This window comes from Podarcis vaucheri (genome assembly GCF_965113315.1).
Source record: "Podarcis vaucheri genome assembly, chromosome: 5".
Lineage (NCBI taxonomy): Eukaryota > Metazoa > Chordata > Lepidosauria > Squamata > Lacertidae > Podarcis > Podarcis vaucheri.
The window spans coordinates 16,351,136-16,369,059 of NC_138763.1; the positions used below are offsets into that span (position 1 = coordinate 16,351,136).

At 43.6% G+C, this 17,924-nt stretch overlaps 1 protein-coding gene and 1 long non-coding RNA gene across 10 annotated transcripts in view; one reads left to right on the plus strand and one right to left on the minus strand.

Annotated features, from left to right (window-relative positions):
* The window catches only part of TNIK (TRAF2 and NCK interacting kinase), a 289,071-nt gene that overhangs the window by 169,998 nt on the left and 101,149 nt on the right, over positions 1 to 17,924 (plus strand). For 6 of the 7 annotated variants that reach the window (XR_014220092.1, XM_082223878.1, XM_082223882.1 and 3 more), the window contains exons 6-7: positions 7,909 to 7,999; positions 9,290 to 9,420. Coding sequence is in view for 5 of the 7 variants with exons in the window: in XM_082223878.1 (XP_082080004.1) it covers positions 7,909 to 7,999; positions 9,290 to 9,420 (222 nt within the window). In the remaining 2 variants the exon portion in view is untranslated. Of the gene's footprint in view, positions 1 to 7,908; positions 8,000 to 9,289; positions 9,421 to 16,672; positions 16,789 to 17,924 lie in introns of those variants that run through there. The other variant, XM_082223883.1, reaches the window with a different exon arrangement.
* On the minus strand, positions 2 to 16,693 carry LOC309533339. 3 transcript variants are annotated; one of them, XR_014220136.1, is made up of 5 exons: positions 15,523 to 16,133; positions 9,823 to 9,967; positions 5,603 to 5,654; positions 4,432 to 4,570; positions 2 to 1,038 (listed from the first exon to the last, which is right to left on the minus strand). It is a non-coding gene; the product is annotated as an uncharacterized lncRNA (long non-coding RNA). The 3 variants fall into 3 exon arrangements; XR_014220137.1 differs by lacking the exon at positions 2 to 1,038 and having other exon boundaries at positions 3,810 to 4,570; XR_014220138.1 differs by lacking the exons at positions 2 to 1,038; positions 15,523 to 16,133 and adding an exon at positions 16,593 to 16,693 and having other exon boundaries at positions 3,821 to 4,570.

Below are 17,924 nucleotides of genomic sequence, written 5' to 3' on the forward strand. Positions count from 1 at the left end.
TGGGCTTAACCGCCTTTCAGCCTGTCATTGACAGCAAATGTTGCCTAGATCCAGTGTGAATGCAATGCTACTTCCGATCAAGCAGTGGTTTGCAAACCATGAGCCAGGATTGGGAATGCTTGCTGACTCTCTCTAGCAAATTACCGCTCTTCCCTTTTCACTCACAGACTTAACCGTTGTTTAGCGTCACCTCTGTACTGATAATTTCATATTTGGTTTAAGACAGCAGTCTTGGTTAGTGTTAAGCAAGGTTTCTGTGAGGATGTAACACTAAGCTATGGTTCCAGCAAGGAGTGGGAACCTGCCCTGGAAAAGCGAACGAGGAACAGGGAGAGCACAGAATCCCAAAGCTAGTTCCTGATTTGCAAACCATAGTTTGCATGGAACCAACATTCTGCCTGTGCCAAGTCTCTGCTCTGGTTTTTAATGCTTAGAAAAGAGACATAATCTGGAAGATGGCTCCTGAGGTTTTGTGGATAGTCATAAGAGAAGTTTGTAGGTGCCTGTAGGTATAAATAATTCATAGTCACTTAGATATGATGTATAATGAATGAGTGAGGGTCAATTGCCTTTCTTTCTCCCTCAACTTTTAAGCCTGTTCTTTCTTTCATAGGGAAAAAAATCCCTTTTTAACATTAATAGGAACAAAGGTGTGTCTAAATTATATTCAATTTCTTTTTAGAAAAATGTGGGGAAAGAGAAAATGCATTTTTAGGGCATTTCAAATGGCAGTTTATTGTGGAAGTTGTGCTGTTCATATATGTGGGTTTTTCATACCATCAGTGTGACAATGGAGTCATCAAAATTACATTTATAATCCAGCTTTCCTCTTCCTGTGGGAAATCTGTTAAATAAAAATACTGCATTATACATCCCTAGTCAATCACAGTTGCACTTGGTCATGTGTGGTGATGTTTGGGGTGATTTGCCTTCATCACCACATTCCTAGGTCCATTAGCATTATGTGTGAACATAACCTATGGGTTGAAGTGGTCCTCAGGCTAGGTCTTGCGGTGGAACCCTCTCCAAGGAGCAAACCTGTTTAAAGTCAAATCAAACCAAGGCACAATTCATGTTAAGCAGATAAACACCAGCATGGGGAGAGTTGTGCTATTAAAATAGCAAGTTGAAACTCTTCACTGTAATAATTCCTTCTAGAGCTTGGGACTCCTTTACCCTTGAAGACAGCAGCTGCCGCCCAAAGGTTACTTAGTCCTTATCCACCTAATCTACATAGTGTTTTCACATTGCAGTTAGATCAATCAGGTAATGCCCCAACTCTGCAAGGACAACATCATGTGAGATCAGCAATAATGAAAACACAGTCAAAGATGCTTAGCAGTCTCAAGCTAGCAAAACACTAAAATGCTTCACGTGAGTGCATGAGTGATCCGCGTGACTCAAATGTGGATGCTTCTAATATGCTTTTAGCTCCATAGAGGGTTAAGTCAGTAGTACGAAAGAGGAAGCAGTGAAATGTTCACCCTGAAAATGAAAATGGGATCTAAACACTCCCCAAATGGCACTTGGTATCTGGTGGTGACAAAGCACTTGCTCATTTACAGTAAACACCCCCAGCTGCAGTCCTTTAGCAACTTGATAGGAAAGGCAAGTGACGTTGCGGCTAATCAGCTATTGTACTGACTTTTCTCATTTCTGTCTCAGGAAGCCACAGTTACCCAGGCTAGGATTTAAATTTACAAGCTTGGAAAGTCAGTTTCCTAAAATAGTCCGCAAGCAGTGAGTCATGTTCTGACTGTTGGACCATTCCACCAGTGCCTCATCTTTTGGATGTCGAAAGATGAGCTAACTCCATCTTTTCAGTCGGCTGATAATGCAGGCATCTGGGGATGTGTGTCACCATAATAATGTGTAAAGTGACTTCTGTTTTGAATCAGCAGCTCCCACAGTTTGCAAAGCCTCAGTGTGATGCACAGGGAAATTACCTGATCTTATGACTTATTACATAACTATATTCTGCCTCTGAACCAAAGTTTGGGAAGCCCCATGTGGACTTTCTTCCCCCTATACATGAAGTATCACAGTAACATCCCTCATTCCTTTTTCTGTTCTGATTGTGACTACAGTTAGGTTTGCATCTGCACCAACATATTCGCTAAACGGTAATTAGCACCAAGAAACAATTTAAAGCCATGATCAGAAGTGGGTTTGTTTGCTAATTACAGTTAAGTGAAAATGTGATGCAAGGTTATTCTAAGCCATAGCTCTCTCCGGAACAGAGAGGGAATGTGGAATGCTCATCGAAAAGGGGATCAAAGAGAGGAGCATATAAACCCAAAGGGTGCTTCTTGACATTCTCACCATACCTTTGAAGGTGACCTGGAAACTACAACTAATCCAAAATGCGGCAGCTAGACTGGTAACCGGGAGTGGGCTGCCGAGACCATATAACACCGGTACTGAAAGACCTACATTGGCTCCCAGTACATTTCCAAGCACAATTCAACATGTTGGTGCTGACATTCTAAACAGACTCAGCCCAGTATACCTGAAGGAGCGTCTCCACTCCTATCATTCAGCCCAGCCACTGAGGTCTAGCTCCAAGGGCCTTCTGGCGGTTCCCTCCTTGAGAGAAGTGAGGTTACAGGGAACCGGGCAGAGGGCCTTCTCGATGGTGGTGCCCGCCCTGTGGAACCCCCTTCCATCAGATGTCAAGGAAATGAATCAACTATCTGACTTTTAGAAGACACCCTGATTAGTGAAGTTTTAAATTTTTGATGTTTTATCACATTATTATTATTATTATTATTATTATTATTATTATTATTCTGTTGGGAGCCGCCTGGAGTGGCTGGGGAAACCCAGCCAGATGGGCGGGGTATAAATAATAAATTATTATTATAATTGGGTAGTTGAGGCCAAAGGGACGCGGGTGGCGCTGTGGGTAAAACCTCAGTGCCTAGGACTTGCCGATCGCATGGTCGGCGGTTCGAATCCCCACAGCAGGGTGAGCTCCCGTTGTTCAGTCCCAGCTCCTGCCCACCTAGCAGTTCGAAAGCACCCCCAAGTGCAAGTGGATAAATAGGTACCGCTTTATAGCGGGAAGGTAACGGCGTTTCCGTGTGCTATGCTGGTGCCGCCTCGCCAGAGCAGCTTCGTCACGCTGGCCACGTGACCCGGAAGTGTCTTCGGACGGCGCTGGCTCCCGGCCTCTTGAGCGAGATGAGCACGCAACCCCAGAGTCGGACACGACTGGCCCGTATGGGCAGGGGTACCTTTACCTTTACCTTTTTTAGTTGAGGCCAAGCCATTGAATCTTAGCTTTGCATGTGTTCCAAACCCAGTGCATGTGTTACTTTTACCATAGGGCCTGGGATTCTGTTGGCAAAAATCCCACCATTTAATAGAATGTACTACGTTCTTTCAACCCATGGTGGTCCCGGGTTATGCAGGGGGCTCAGCTAGGCTAGGCCTGCACAGACTGCGACCCGCCAGGCATGTCAGAAAGCCTGTAACAGAAGCCGGAAGCTGGGTTTCAAGTTGTGAAGGCCGTCAGAAGATTATGCAGTTACAGATAGGTAGCCGTGTTGGTTTGCCATAGTCAAAATGGCAGTAGCACCTTAAAGACCAACTAAGTTAGTTCTTGGTATGAGCTTTCGTGTGCATGCACACTTCTTCAGATACACTGAAACAGAAGTTGCCAGATCCTTCTATATAGTGAGAAGGTGGGGAGGGGTATATTATTATGCAGATTAAGATTATTATGCAGATTAAGATTATGCAGATTATGCAGATTAAGATTATGCAGATTATGCAGATTAAGATTATGCAGTCAGTGTGAAGGGTATCCCCCCTTGTGGATGCGATCCCTGGGCAAAAGGAACAAAGCTGCTCTCAGATAACAGTCACTCTTGTCTTACACAGATTTAGATAACTGAAATCAGCAGGACAGGATCAGGTTTCTGACCGCGCAGGACTCTGAGGATATAAATTACAGTCTGTTCATAAACCAAGAGTGCCACAGAGAGAGAAAGAGGTTGGGTGAGAGATTGATATCTCTCCTTCCTGTTTGTTTATGACCACCAGTGATAGTGCTTCAGGAGACTCCATCTTGAATGGACCATAGAGATGGTTTTCCTGAGGGAAAATCACAAGTGATTCTGTCTATTATTTATTATTCCTTAAATCTATAATATTTTTGAACCTCCTCTTGGTCAAAATGATGCATGGCAACTAAGGCATGGCATAATGCTCCGCTACAACAATGGATATAAAACCCAAATAGGTAAACAGCGGCAGCACAAACTCTGACCTAAAACAGGACAGGGCATGATGCAAAAACCGGGTGTTACATTCATCTCATTTACATGATTCAGCATTAAAACAGACAGTCAAATTAAATAATCAAAAGAGAAGAGCAGTGGTGAACGCCTCTTGCCAAAAGAATTTAAATGATGTCTGGCCAAATACTTTTAGGGAGATGATGTGAGGAGCATCCCTTGGCAAAGAGTTCCACAGTGCGGGTTGGGCCTTCACGAAGAAGGTCCTGTCCCTCACCCTAGCAAATCTCATCTGATTTGAATGATGGTCTATGGCATCTTTCTTGGATCTGAGGAAACGGGGAGAAATATATGGGAGAATTAAATGCCTCTTGGCCATCTTTACAGATGTATGCATTGCAGTAATTGAAACAGGAGGTTACCAAGGAATGAGTGGCATGAAAACCTAGCCTCCGCTGCCTCCTGGATATCAAACCGAAAGGTGCAGCTCTTTGGTGCAACATGTAATGACCGCTGCTATAAACAAAGTGAACAAAAAGACAAATCTTCTTAAAAAGGGAGGTGGTTGTTTTTCCCTTGTGGGTAATATTGTTGTTATAATATAATATAATATAATATAATATAATATAATATAATAATATGTAATATAAATAAATAAAATAAAATAAAATAACAAACAATTAACTGTTTCCCTCCAAAAGAATTACCCTTGGCACCTTACAACGAATTTCACACCTTTCACCCTCTGACACCACAAAACATTAAATGCTGTATTTATTGCCAGCTTCCAGCAGTTTAGGGACCCTGAATTCTCTTTAAGAGACTGGCTCGCTTAATCAATATTGTTGATTAAATTCATTCTTTTCACAGCTTTGTGCCTTATCTCCCCACCCAGGACACTTTGTGTTTGCGAGAGTGTGTACTCTACCTCTCCTTTGTATATTTATCAGTTCTGGCCTCAATTTAAGCACAAGTGACTTGGATCCTAAGAACCAAGGAAGCTCAAGGAAGCTGACAGAGTTTTCTTCTCGCATCTTCTCCTTGTCACCACCTGTAGCCCGAAAAGCCTCTCTCAGAGGTTGCAGAGAGCTTGTGAACAATGTCAGCTGGGGTGTGGGGACTGCTTGGGGGGAGGAGGAATCCCCCAGTGAGGCTTGGATCCCAAGAGAAGTTAATTTGAGAACATTTGTGTAGAAAAAAAGTTTTCATCCCCTCCTCACTCCAAATCAGCAGAAGGCTTGTACAAATAGCGTCGTGCAATCTAGGAATACAGTAAATATTCCCAACCAGCATTCTTCAGAGTTAAGAGGCAGTGCAGTTAAATCTTATATACTAATAAGGAGAATTTGGGGCCTTCTTACCTTGTTCTATTTGTAATTGTCCCTGAAGAAAATGCAGAGCCTTTACAGGCCTCTTCAAAACAAAACCTTAAAAAGAAATGGTTTGCAAAACAGCAAACAACCCATGCAACGTACCTATACCTTGAATCAGCTCATACCATATATGTACTTCATAAGGAGCCAAGACTGAAAAGCTTAGGGCTTATCCCCCTTTTCCTACTCACTTTCCAGGCACGGTCAGTGTTTTAAAGCCCTGTGTCCAAGCACACACTCTTTTTTTTTGCTCCAGATCTTTCCCCATGAAAACCCGCTCTTTACTGCTGAATCGGAGCAAACTACATTTTGCAGAAAACCCAAATTGCCATTTGTTGCGTGTTCAAGGGGCATGTATGTATGGCTATATGAGGTCCCAAGTGGGAATAGCAAAGGTCTCGGACTGAAACCTTGCAAAGCTGCTGTAAGCCAGAACAGGCAGAGGTAGACCTGGAGAATCACAGAATCATTGAGTTGGAAGGGACCACAAGGGTTCTCTAGTCCATGGTTAGGCAACCTAAGGCCCGGGGGTCAGATGCGGCCCAATTGCCTTCTAAATCCTGCCTGTGAACAGTCTGGGAATCAGCGTGTTTTTACATGTGTAGAATGTGTGCTTTTATTTAAAATGCATCTCTGGGTTATTTGTGGGGCATAGGAATTCATTCATTTCTTTTTTTTCAAAATATAGTCCGGCCCCCCACAAGGTGTGAAGGACAGTGGACCGGCCCCCTACTGGAAAAGTTTGCTGACCCCTGGCTTAGACAGACCAGTGTTCTGATTTTTTTATAAGGTGTCCTCGTAGGCTTACATGCTGTTAAAGAGCACAAATTTAACCCTAGAATCCAGAGAATAAATTACAGGGAAACCTCTTAGGTACCAGCACAGCCAGATTTCTGCATCCCTATTTTTCAAAAATGCAGCCCTGGTGAAATACGAATAAAACGACTCATAAATGCTGCAAGTAGACAGTGAAAATATTTTTTCATTTTGAACATATGAATGCCAATGTGAAATCTAAAGTAGATATGTATATAGCCATGAAAGCAAACCATACTTTACTAGAATTGCAATTTAGGTGGATATTATTTTTTAAACCCTCCAACGTGGATGTGTGAAATAAAAATGGAGCCTACGAAAAATGAGAAGAATTAATGACCTAATAAAAAGGTACAAAGGCAAGCTAGTAACTTCTAGCTCTCAAGACAAGCTTTTAATATGAGCTATGATTAGATTAGGGTCGCGTTCAAGCTACGTAGTAATTTGTGTGGCTGTGGCAGGTTTCTCCTCACTTCCCTGAGCGTTTATTTCATCGATACATCATAGAATCTGGAATTGCAGTTTATTGATACTGAAACTAGCAAGAAGAAGCAAGTGTTTGTTGTTAGGATCACGAGTGGCTTCCTTGAAAAATAGCTAAAATTTGGTTGCATTTCCCCCCATAGAAACAATGGAAGTTTAAAATGATTTGGTGTGTGGCTAGAAACAGTTACCCATCTCCCACCCCATTTTGCCTCCCCTGCAAGCAGTGTACAGTGGTACCTCGGGTTACATACGCTTCAGGTTACATACGCTTCAGGTTACAGACTCTGCTAACCCAGAAATAGTGCTTCAGGTTAAGAACTTTGCTTCAGGATAAGAACAGAAATCGGGCTCCGGTTCGTGTGGCGGCAGTAGGAGGCCCCATTAGCTAAAGTGGTGCTTCAGGTTAAGAACAGTTTCAGGTTAAGAATGCACCTCCGGAACGAATTAAGTACTTAACCCGAGGTACCACTGTATCTGGAACCAGTACTTTTGGGAGGAGGGACACAGGGGTACGCATACCCCTAAGCATTTCGTTAATAAGTTTGGCCTCATTGAGGGGCAGTATTTCAATATGAGTAGGAAAATGGGAGTACCCCTGAACATTTTTTAAGGAAAAAAGCACTGTCTGGAACTAATGGTATGTCATGATGCAACATTATTCCAGCTGATGCACTCTGGGAAAATAGGGTGGTCTGACTGATAGCTGACTGAAGCTGCTCCCAGACAATTCAAGGGAGCTTAAAAATCTCTGGAGAGAGAGAGAGAGAGAGAGAGAGAGAGAGAGAAGGTAAGGTTAATGGCAAAGCACCTGTAGACATGAAAAGTAACAAATAACTAAATGGCATTTTGGGGGACCACTTCAACTCCATCCCCTAATGTGATATTTCCCCACCCCCTTGTCTTGTAGGGTTGCGTTTGACCCCAGCTGTCGATGGATGGCTAAAAGAAAGTTGAAACGTAATGATGACTTTCTCTTTTTTTGACTCCTCTAGGGTTTAAGCCATCTCCACCAACATAAAGTAATCCATCGAGATATTAAAGGACAAAACGTTTTGCTGACAGAAAACGCAGAAGTTAAACTAGGTGAGAATTCCCACACCTCCCAACCAGTGGGAAATTGCAGGGAAGCGTGGAATCAGGCTTTTCTGAAAAGACTTAGCTGGTCCTCACCTTAGCAGGACTCGGTTGTTAATACCAAAGTCAAGAGCTCCTCTAAGTAGAGCTAAGGACTGGCCTGTAAGGAATTTGAAAAGAAGGTCCAGGAATCTGCATGCCATGATCGCATTTTGGAATGCAGAACCATGTGGAACCATAAGCAGGCGATGAGAGCTAAAAACTGTGACTTCCCTTATTATAAGTTTCTTAACGGTCACAGAGTAAACCCTGGAAAAAAATAATTGGCAGCTTCTGCTAAGAATTTGTAAAATGAAGAGATTCTGGCTAGGGATATCAGTGGTCAAGGTTTAGCTTTTTCTTTTTTTAAAACCCCACTCAAGATGGCTATTAATCCCTCGCAGCTGTCCCTGTCTCTCTTAGAAACACTTTCCTACTCTCCAGCCCTGCAAATCATTTCCATGCAAATCAACTGTCCTTCTTTTCAAGTCCCCGAGGAACTATGTGGACTTGGGCAGGGGATCAGCATGTAAACAACTCTGGCTACAAAGATCCGCTTGTTTAACGAGCTCGAGACCTCGGTTTCAGCTGGTCCTTGAGGGGATGTGGCTAGGGAGAAGCAGGAGTGGGAAATAATTGGGAGAGGCTAGCGGCATTCCTTTTGCCGGTCTAGTCCAACTCACTTGTGCTGTACAGCTGAAAGAGCTCACCATGAAAATCACTTAAAAGTAAAGTGACACCGTTTAGATATTTGGCTAAAAGGTGATTAGTGCCTGTAGGTTGCTGGTTTAGGAACACTGGAACACTCAGAGCAGCACTGGGGACTAAGCAGTGTCTGAGTGGACATTTTTCCTGATTGTGTTGGGCCAAGCCTTAGCTCTAGATATGAGCTCTTCTGAAGATAGATGTGGAGCCCTTATGAGCCCACAACAAAGGTAGCGCCTTGTTCTCAGAAATCTCAGCTTGAAGATCAACTCTCAAGCAAGTGGCCCGCAATGACTTGAGTCCAAAACCCACTGAATACAGGGGAGAACATTCTGTGGGTTGAACTTTCCTTGGGCTCCAGTCCTTTTTAAAGGAAGGGAATGCTCTGATCTTCAAAATGAATGGCGCTCCCCATGAACTTTGCCTAGTTCATGGCAGGGGGCACCATCCTCTTGTCATTTAACATGACTTGTATGTCCTTTCATTGCCTCTCACAAATCAAGCCATGTTTATGCCTCATTAAAGCTCTCCTGTTGTCGTTGCTTTGATTCCCAGTGGATTTCGGAGTCAGTGCTCAGCTTGACAGAACAGTTGGCAGAAGAAATACGTTCATCGGAACTCCATACTGGATGGCCCCCGAGGTTATAGCCTGTGACGAAAACCCTGATGCCACTTACGACTTCAAGGTATCTTAAAAGATGATGTTGCCTAATATATCCTTGGTTGCTAATGCTGAATCGTAGTCGTTTTGCGCAGGGGGAGAGGAAGTTCCAGTCCTGCAGGATTGAGACTGGAGTTGAATGATGTTCTGAGGAAGTTCCACAGGTGGATCAGCCTAGAAGCTATTATAGGGAAGACTATCTGAAGGGAAGTTAAAACCAGAATGAAGGCAGGAAAGCTGTTAAGGAAGTTGGCAGACTGGAAAGCAGAGAAGATAGGCAAGAGAGCAGACCTAGGTGGCAGGCAGGTACCTGGAGCAAGATGACAGAGCTGTGTAAGCAAGGCTAGAACCTGGTTGTTGATCCGAGCAAAGCCCCAGGCTTAACCCAGAAGCATTTATAAAAACCTAGGTCTAACACATGACCTACCTGGGTGGGATGCAGCATACTTGGACTCAAAAGGCTATGCTGCCCATTCTTGCTCCTGCATCCATGGCTCGCCCCGAAGGGCATCACTGCACAAGCCAAGGAATCCTGGTTTGAATCTCACCCAGCCAATCCTGAGAAAACGTTCCTAATGAAAACACGGTGTGCAAATTAAATTAATGGTCAGTTCAGAGAAGTGCAACATTTCAGGGCCAGACTACGTGTGACATTATCCATGCATTTAAACAATATTGTATGTATTTAATTTGAAGATTTACACCCCTCTTTTTGATCAAATGATTCCCAAGGTAGGTTTCAAATGGCAGACGTGAAACCCTAAAACTAATGTGCATGCACACACAGCCCTTAGTCTCTTGGCTTGTGAAGGAAGCCTGGCTGCTTTTATTTTGGGGGTGGGAGTGGGGGGAGAAAAGCAGATCTTAAATGTCACCATCTGCCGTATTTTTCGCCCTATAGGACGCACTTATTCCCCTCCAAAAATGAAGGGGAAATGTGTGTGCGTCCTATGGGGCGAATGCAGGCTTTCCCTGAAGCCTGGAGAGCAAGAGGGGTCGGTGCGCACCGACCCCTCTCGCTCTCCAGGCTTCAGGAGAGCCCCACCGCCAGCCCCTCAAGCTTGGGGGACAGCGGGGAGGCGGAACGCCGCCATCCCACTGTCCCCCTACCTGGTTTGGAGGCTGGCGGCGGGGAGAAGCATGCTTCTCCCTTCCGCCAGCCCCGCAAGCTCGGGGGACAGCAGGGAGGCGCAACGCGCCATGCCACTGTCTCCTGACATGGTTTGGAGGCTGGCGGCGGGGAGAAGCCTGCTTCTCCCTGCCGCCAGCCCTGCAAGCTCGGGGGACAGCGCGGAGGCGCAGCGTGCCCAGGCTTAGCTTCGCGCAGCTCTCCGCAAGCTGTGGGAGCCCGGCGCTGGGCTCCCACGCTTGCGGAGAGCTGCATGTTCTGGGGGCTGGGGTCGGGGGAAGCTCGGGCTGGGGCAGAAATAATTTTCCCCCCTTTATTTCCCCCCCCAAAAAAGTTAGGTGCATCCTATGGGCCGGTGCGTCCTATAGGGCGAAAAATACGGTACTTTTCAGGCTTGTTGTGAGAATAAAAAAGGAGGGGCATGCATGCCCCCCCCAAGCTGTTTGGAGGAAAGGTAATGTTAGGATGCACAATTATTTAATCAGCAGCTAAAATGCATTGAAAATATGCAGATGCATTGAATGCTGATTTCCATGGTTCTGCTGTTTTGAAGAGGGCCAGAGGCCACCCACTTTTCCTAAGCAGCTGGTGTCTAAAATCTCTGGTTGAAATCACCCTCTCATAAACTTGTTCACTTACAGGCAGACAACAGAGGCAGTTTTCTGAGTGAGTGAAGCCTGTCAAAAGCTTGTCAGTGAAGGCAGACTGCTTTGCCAGCGCCAGATTGATTCCTTGTTAAATTTTCTATTCTGAAAAAAATCTGGAGAGATGAGCAATCCATAAGGCAGTCAGTCACTGGAAAGTGAACTTGATATTCATTAGGGATTTGTCATTAAAATTCTGGATTTCAGGCTTCGTGCCAGATCCTTCTGGACCCAAGCCAGCAGTGCAGGGCTAGACACCTTTTCTCAGGTCCTTTTAAAAATAATTATTACTTCCAGAATAGGGTGTGAGCACAGTGTTTAAAGAAGAAGAAGAAGAAGAAGAAGAAGAAGAAGAAGAAGAAGAAGAAGAAGAAGGGGAGGGGCAGGAGATGCAGGCCTTGCCTTTAGGCTTACGATCTATGTAAGTAGCTAGATAAAGAAGGGAAGAGGAATGGAGGAAAATCACCAGCCAGGAGTTCTGTTTCAGAATACCAGGCTGAGCTGAGGTTTTTTATCAGACATTTAAAATAGACCAACAGAAGGAGCCAGATGGGTACCAGAAGGCAGAGCTTCAATGATAGGGAGAAGCAAGGGAGAAAGGTTATACATAGATAGGGAATGGACAGTGTGAATTTTAGGCTCATGGAAAGCAACAATACTGCTGAAACAGAGGAAGAGAGCAAAAGAAGAAGCGTGAGTTTAATAATTTCCTCTTTTCTCAAGCACAGCAGTGTACTTTTGCCTGCCTTGCCAGTGTTTGAGAAGGAGGGAACTGGAAGCACTTGACATCACCAAGAGCTTCAACATCCCATCCTAGAATCAGTAGAGTTGACTGTGTTTACAGGTTTTCTGGTCACTTTGCCACTTAACCAGTGGGATGAAGAGCCCTGTCCCAATTTCTTGACACTGTTGCTCCCAGGTAAGGACAGTAGAAATTTGTTGCAGTTCACATTTAAAGGCAAACCCACATAATTTGCACTTCCTGAAACAATACTTTGACTGCAGCACAGCCGTCCTTTTACATTTACACTTCTCTGAATTTTGCAGTGTAGTTTTCCAGCCAATGAACATGCACAAAAATGCATGTACTTGGTTAAAGTGTTCATAAAAATGCATATGTAAGTGAAAAATAACATACAATAAAAGGCATTACATTAAGGGAAATCACTTTGCAAAAAATGAGTACCGGTATTTTATGCAAAATTGCATACAGATGTGTATATTATGAAAGACAAGCACAAGAATACTGATGGATATTTAGGAGGACTTTTCTAAAAAAAATTGCAAGCTGACATGGTAATGTGCAGAACTGAACTTCGGATTGGAAAAATGAGAAACAGAGACACCCTGAGACTGATAGATTCACCCATCCCTCCCTCTAGGTGCCCTCTCGCCAAGCAGTTGAACAAGTTTCCCATGAGATAAGCTGCAAGAAAAATGACTTGCATGCAGATAGAGAGAAACTCAGGCTGAATATGATCAAGCACAGCTTGGAGAAGCTCATTTTAGACCTCATCTTGGCTGGAGCAGGGTTGACATTAAACTCCTGTCCCTTTTGCCTTATATTAACATATGTAGCCCAGCTAATTTGATTAACAAGATGCTGTAAATGCACCAGTGCATCAAAGCAGGAAGTGCTGATGCCTCCCTGGTTGAAAGACGAAGTGTTCTGACCCTTGCTTGGAAACAAAGCACTTCCTTGGATCCAGAAGACCGTAACAATTATAGGACTGTTTCAGCTTTGCTAGTTTGGGGAATAATAGTTGAGGCAGTGTCCACCCAGCTCCATGGGCATGTCATCGGAAGGTGCGCATGATTCCCATAGTTATGATTTTCATATTGGGAAAATAAACCATAGTATGGGAATTGTGGGGAGACTTACTTCATTGGGTATCAATTGTGGGTCTTCACTTGATGCCAGCCAAAGTTCTATTAAGTCTGTGGCTGGATTTGAGAAACCTATCATTTCTTTCTTGGTGGAAATATGGCACTTGATATATGTTAGAATTTGTTAACACAGGATGAGGTCAGTATGGTCCTTTTGTCCCTAACGTTCAAATAAGCTTCATATACGTAGATGTTTAATTTTAGGTAGTTTTCATAATTTGTTGTCATAGGATACACTTGAGATATAACTTATTGGGCATAATAATCCAATTGAAAAACATCTCCATGTATGCGACAACGGCCGAGAGAGTTCTGGTAGCACAAGGATGGAAGACTGAAGAAATCCCAACTAAAGAATCATGGCAAGAAAAATTGATGGATTATTCAGAACTGGCAAAATTGACACATAAGCTACGGGACAAGGATAACTGTGACTTTAAGGATGAATGGGAACCTTTCACAAAGTATTTGAAGATGCAACAAAGTGAACTGGACTCCTTGGCAGGTTTTGAATAAACATCCACAATTTTTTACTGATAATAATTAGCTAAACAGTTCGAGGATCTATACAACTCTGTAACATGCAGAAAATAGCATTATTGGAGAAACCAAAGACTGGAACTGAGGGAAGTCGGGGGTGGGGGGATGGGTTTTGTGGGAGGTGGGGGAGGAAAAATGGGGAATAAGGATATGTTTTTGGAAAATATGTTTTGTTATAACTTTGAATAAAAAAAAATAGTCCAATACGATTAATGCAACTGCTTCATATTAATGCAGCTGCCATCCTTCTTTTTCAAACAAAGTAAATTGTCATCAAAAAAGGCATACAGATTGGATCCTGTCATACTTTGGCTTAAGATAATAAACACAAAACCTCTGGTGACTGGCTACAAAGAGGAAATTCCAAAGTCTACATATACTGGACAGAAATGCCTCTGGTTTCTTTAGCCAAACAGAGCTGGCTTCATAATCTGCCGAATAATACAGTTAATACCACGCGAAAACACTTCATGTGATGGAGGAGATATACAAAAGCCGCTTTGTAATAGTTTTGTTTTTCTCTTCTGTCTGCCATTACTTACTTATCTTTTCAGAAAGCTTCTAAATTTATTCAGAAGCAGAAGAAGATAGCAGTTCATTTCTTCTTGGCAGGGAAAAAAGATAATACAGATGTGTTAGCCCCTTTTTAAGAGAAAACTTCTGCCTCGTTTTATTTAAACCTTAATTACCACGTAATCCTAACTGTTAAAAGCCAACTGGAAACCTAATTGTTTCTTGTGTTGTTTTGTCAAATGCGGGACGTGATTACTGATCCGCGTAGTGTGACTTAGGAACATAGGGAAGTGTCAGACTGTTGGGCCATTTAGCTTGGTATTGTCTACACTGACTGGCAGCAGAGTTCTCCACAGTTTCAGACAGAGGATATTCCCTCTCTTACCTGGAGATGCTACGGATTGAACCGGTGACCTTCTCCATGCAAAGCAGGTGCTCTACCACTGAGTTCCAGCCATTCCCTGCTTTTAGGGTGACTACCAAACCTGTAGTCAAAAACCTAGACAGCATCTTAAAAAGCAGAGACATCACCTTGCCAACAAAGGTCCGTATAGTAAAAGCCATGGTTTTCCCAGTAGTGATGTATGGAAGTGAGAGCTGGACCATAAAGAAGGCTGATCGCCGAAGAATGGATGCTTTTGAATTATGGTGCTGGAGGAGACTCTTGAGAGTCCCATGGACTGCAAGAAGATCAAACCTCTCCATTCTGAAGGAAATCAGCCCTGAGTGCTCACTGGAAGGACAGATCCTGAAGCTGAGGCTCCAAGACTTTGGCCACCTCATGAGAAGAGAAGACTCCCTGGAAAAGACCCTGATGTTGGGAAAGATGGAGGGCACAAGGAGAAAGGGACGACAGAGAACGAGATGGTTGGACAGTGTTCTCGAAGCTACCAGCATGAGTTTGACCAAAGTGCGGGAGGCAGTGGAAGGCAGGAGTGCCTGGCGTGCTCTGGTCCATGGGGTCACGAAGAGTCGGACACAACTAAATGACTAAACAACAACAACCAAACCTGTTCCATGGATTGCAAAGGTCAGTGGAAACGATTTGGTGACTACCATCCCATTTCAGGATTTATGATTGGCACCTGGTGGAATTTTGTCAACATCTAGTAAAAAGTAGATTCTGTAGGACATATCCTACTAAGGAGTCCCATCCGTGCAAGGATTTCCACTTGTGCAGTGGGACTTTCCCCCCACATATGCCCTGTACCCTCCCGAATTAGGCTCTGGGAATTGGAGGAACCCTTAGAACAGATGTGGGGGAAGGAGAGGTGTTCTGTTGCACAATCAGAAATCCTTGCACTGATGGAAACATTATTGTAATTCTGCATTTGATTTTATCCGATATGCATGTCTCTTGCCACACAGGCAAAACGAATTTACAGCTGGTCTGTGGGACATTTTACGGTATTACCTCTGTGTAAACGTAGTGCTAACAAGGTTCGGGAAGGAGATTCATTGGTGTAAAAAGGCCAGCAAAGGCGTGTGGGAGAAGTGAAATAATTTAAAAGGGGGATAGATGAAAGGGAAAGAAAAAGTATATCTGACCACAGTTGGAAGTACTTAAAAAAATACATTTTTACACTTTCAGCTGAGACTTTTCTTCAACTGATTATCTAGAAATGTTGGACTATCTTCTATTCTTTTAAATGCCTACACTTCGGGCTTATTTATCTAAATAAGAGTTCTGCCCTCTCATTTTGTAGTCTAGCAAACTGCCTAGCTTATGGCAATTCTTTAAATACTAAGAAATTCCAATTCTTGATATTTCGTTTTTTGCACCACGCCATCCTTGACTGCAGTTATCTTAAAAACGTCAGTCGTTTAATTTCTCATCGAAAAATGACTTGGGGTGGATGTGTAATGCCCTAGCATTGGCAGTGAACTGCTTGCGATTGACAGGAGCATTCCAAGGCAGTTAAAGTCTGTTAAGAGCAGTTAGAAAAGCCAGTTACAAAAGAGAGCGTTCGCTGTCAATCCCTGGCATCTCTAGGTAGGGCTGGGAAAGACCCCTGCGAAATCCTGGTGAGCCGCTGCCAATCAATGTCAACAACACGGAGCTAATGGCCCAATGGTCTGGCACCATAAAGGAGCTTCCTATGTTCCTATGACAGATTAGCCAGAAAAGGAATAAAGAGAAAAGAACTACGCCAAAAGGGATATTTTTTCGGTTGCTTATAGTCTCGATACATTTAGCATTAGTTTTTAATTCTCATTTTCTTAGAGATTATGTTAACCAGTTCAGAAGTAATAATCCAGGGATCTGCAACTTTTTTTGGGGTGTTATGTACTGAGTTGAATAGGATCCAAAATGCAGCAGTCTGATTGGTCCACAGGAGCCACCCAATCCAGCTCTAGGTGGAGGTGAATCCGCAACCTGGTTGGCCTACAGGAGAATCCCAGAATTAGCCAATCATGTGGGACCCGTTATGTAAATAATGTATATAAAGCAGACATTCTGGGGGAACTTCCATTCCTCCTCACCACTATGAGCTGAATAAAGAGCATGCAATCCACTCTTGACTCCGAGTATATTTCAGGGGGCCAGCGGACACATACAGAATTTTGAGGGTGTGATGCAGTTTGTCCGTCACGAAAGGGCCGCTCTGAGGGCCACGGTGTAACACAAAATGGCTGCCACGTCCGGAAGAGCAGAAAAAGAGACAGGACCACGAAAAAGGTGTAGGCAGTCATCCACCCCCCCAAAAAAAAAAAAATCAGTAGGAAAAAAGCCACTTAACATCATTCACCCCATTGCTCACAGAGAGAAGCTCTCATCATCTCTCCTCTGTTCAGAACATAAAGGAGGTTGGGTGTCTATTCCTGGCATCCATTGAAATGTGGGCATGTCTGAGGGGGCATGTTCAATGTAGGATAAGCCAAACCAGTCAGGAACTGAGCAGGAAGCACAAACAGTCTTTAGTGCATTGTGGATTTTTGAGGAGACATATACTGAGATATTTTGTGAGCACCTTAGGCGGTTCTGGCGGGTGCCACATTGCTAACCTTTCTGCCATGATTTGTTAGAATGCGTCCCACACATTTCCTCTTTCCTTCTCTTGTGCGCTTACAGTTCAACAGTTCTGGGGTTTCTTAAACCAAACTTTCCATTTACATCCAGACGGTGAAACTATTATGAAGCCAGGAGGATTCGTATCCCGGTTTATAGTTCAAGATTTAAAGCATAGTTTCCTGGTTGGGATTAATGGGACAGTGTGGTTTAAGAAGCCCTGGAAATATTAAATTATGGTGCAAGAGAGAGGGGAGGAAGGAGCAGAGGAGTTGGGGTGTAGCCCCAAACATGCATTCTCAGTATAATAAAAACAGGCTTTATTAGACCAAGAACATTATGTCTGGACTGGGCCAACATCTGTTTAGTGGCCAGTTCTTCAATAAATTGCTTACAGATTCCTCGACATCAATTTTCTCTGCCTTTCTGTATATCTGAAGTAAAATATGCATCTGAACGTGTGTGTGTGTTTCACATGCCCTGCTTTGGGATTGTTATTATTTTTAAAAAGTGGAATATACTTTTTTGAAATAAAATAGAACCCCAGATTCATTAGCCTTTCTCATGGGGCAGGTGCTCCAATCCGTAAATAATTTTGGCTGCTCTTTTCTGAACCCTTTCCTGCTCGTAATTGCCTCTTGCCTTTGCAGGAAGATTAACTGACAGCCTGTTTGGGTTTTTACATTTCAAAGAGTTATTCCTTTGTTATTGAAAGAGGATCACATTGGATTACATAGCTTCATAGCAATTGTGACCCCCCCCTTCCCAGTCTGTGGCGCCCTCCCCATAACTCTTCAGCTCTAACA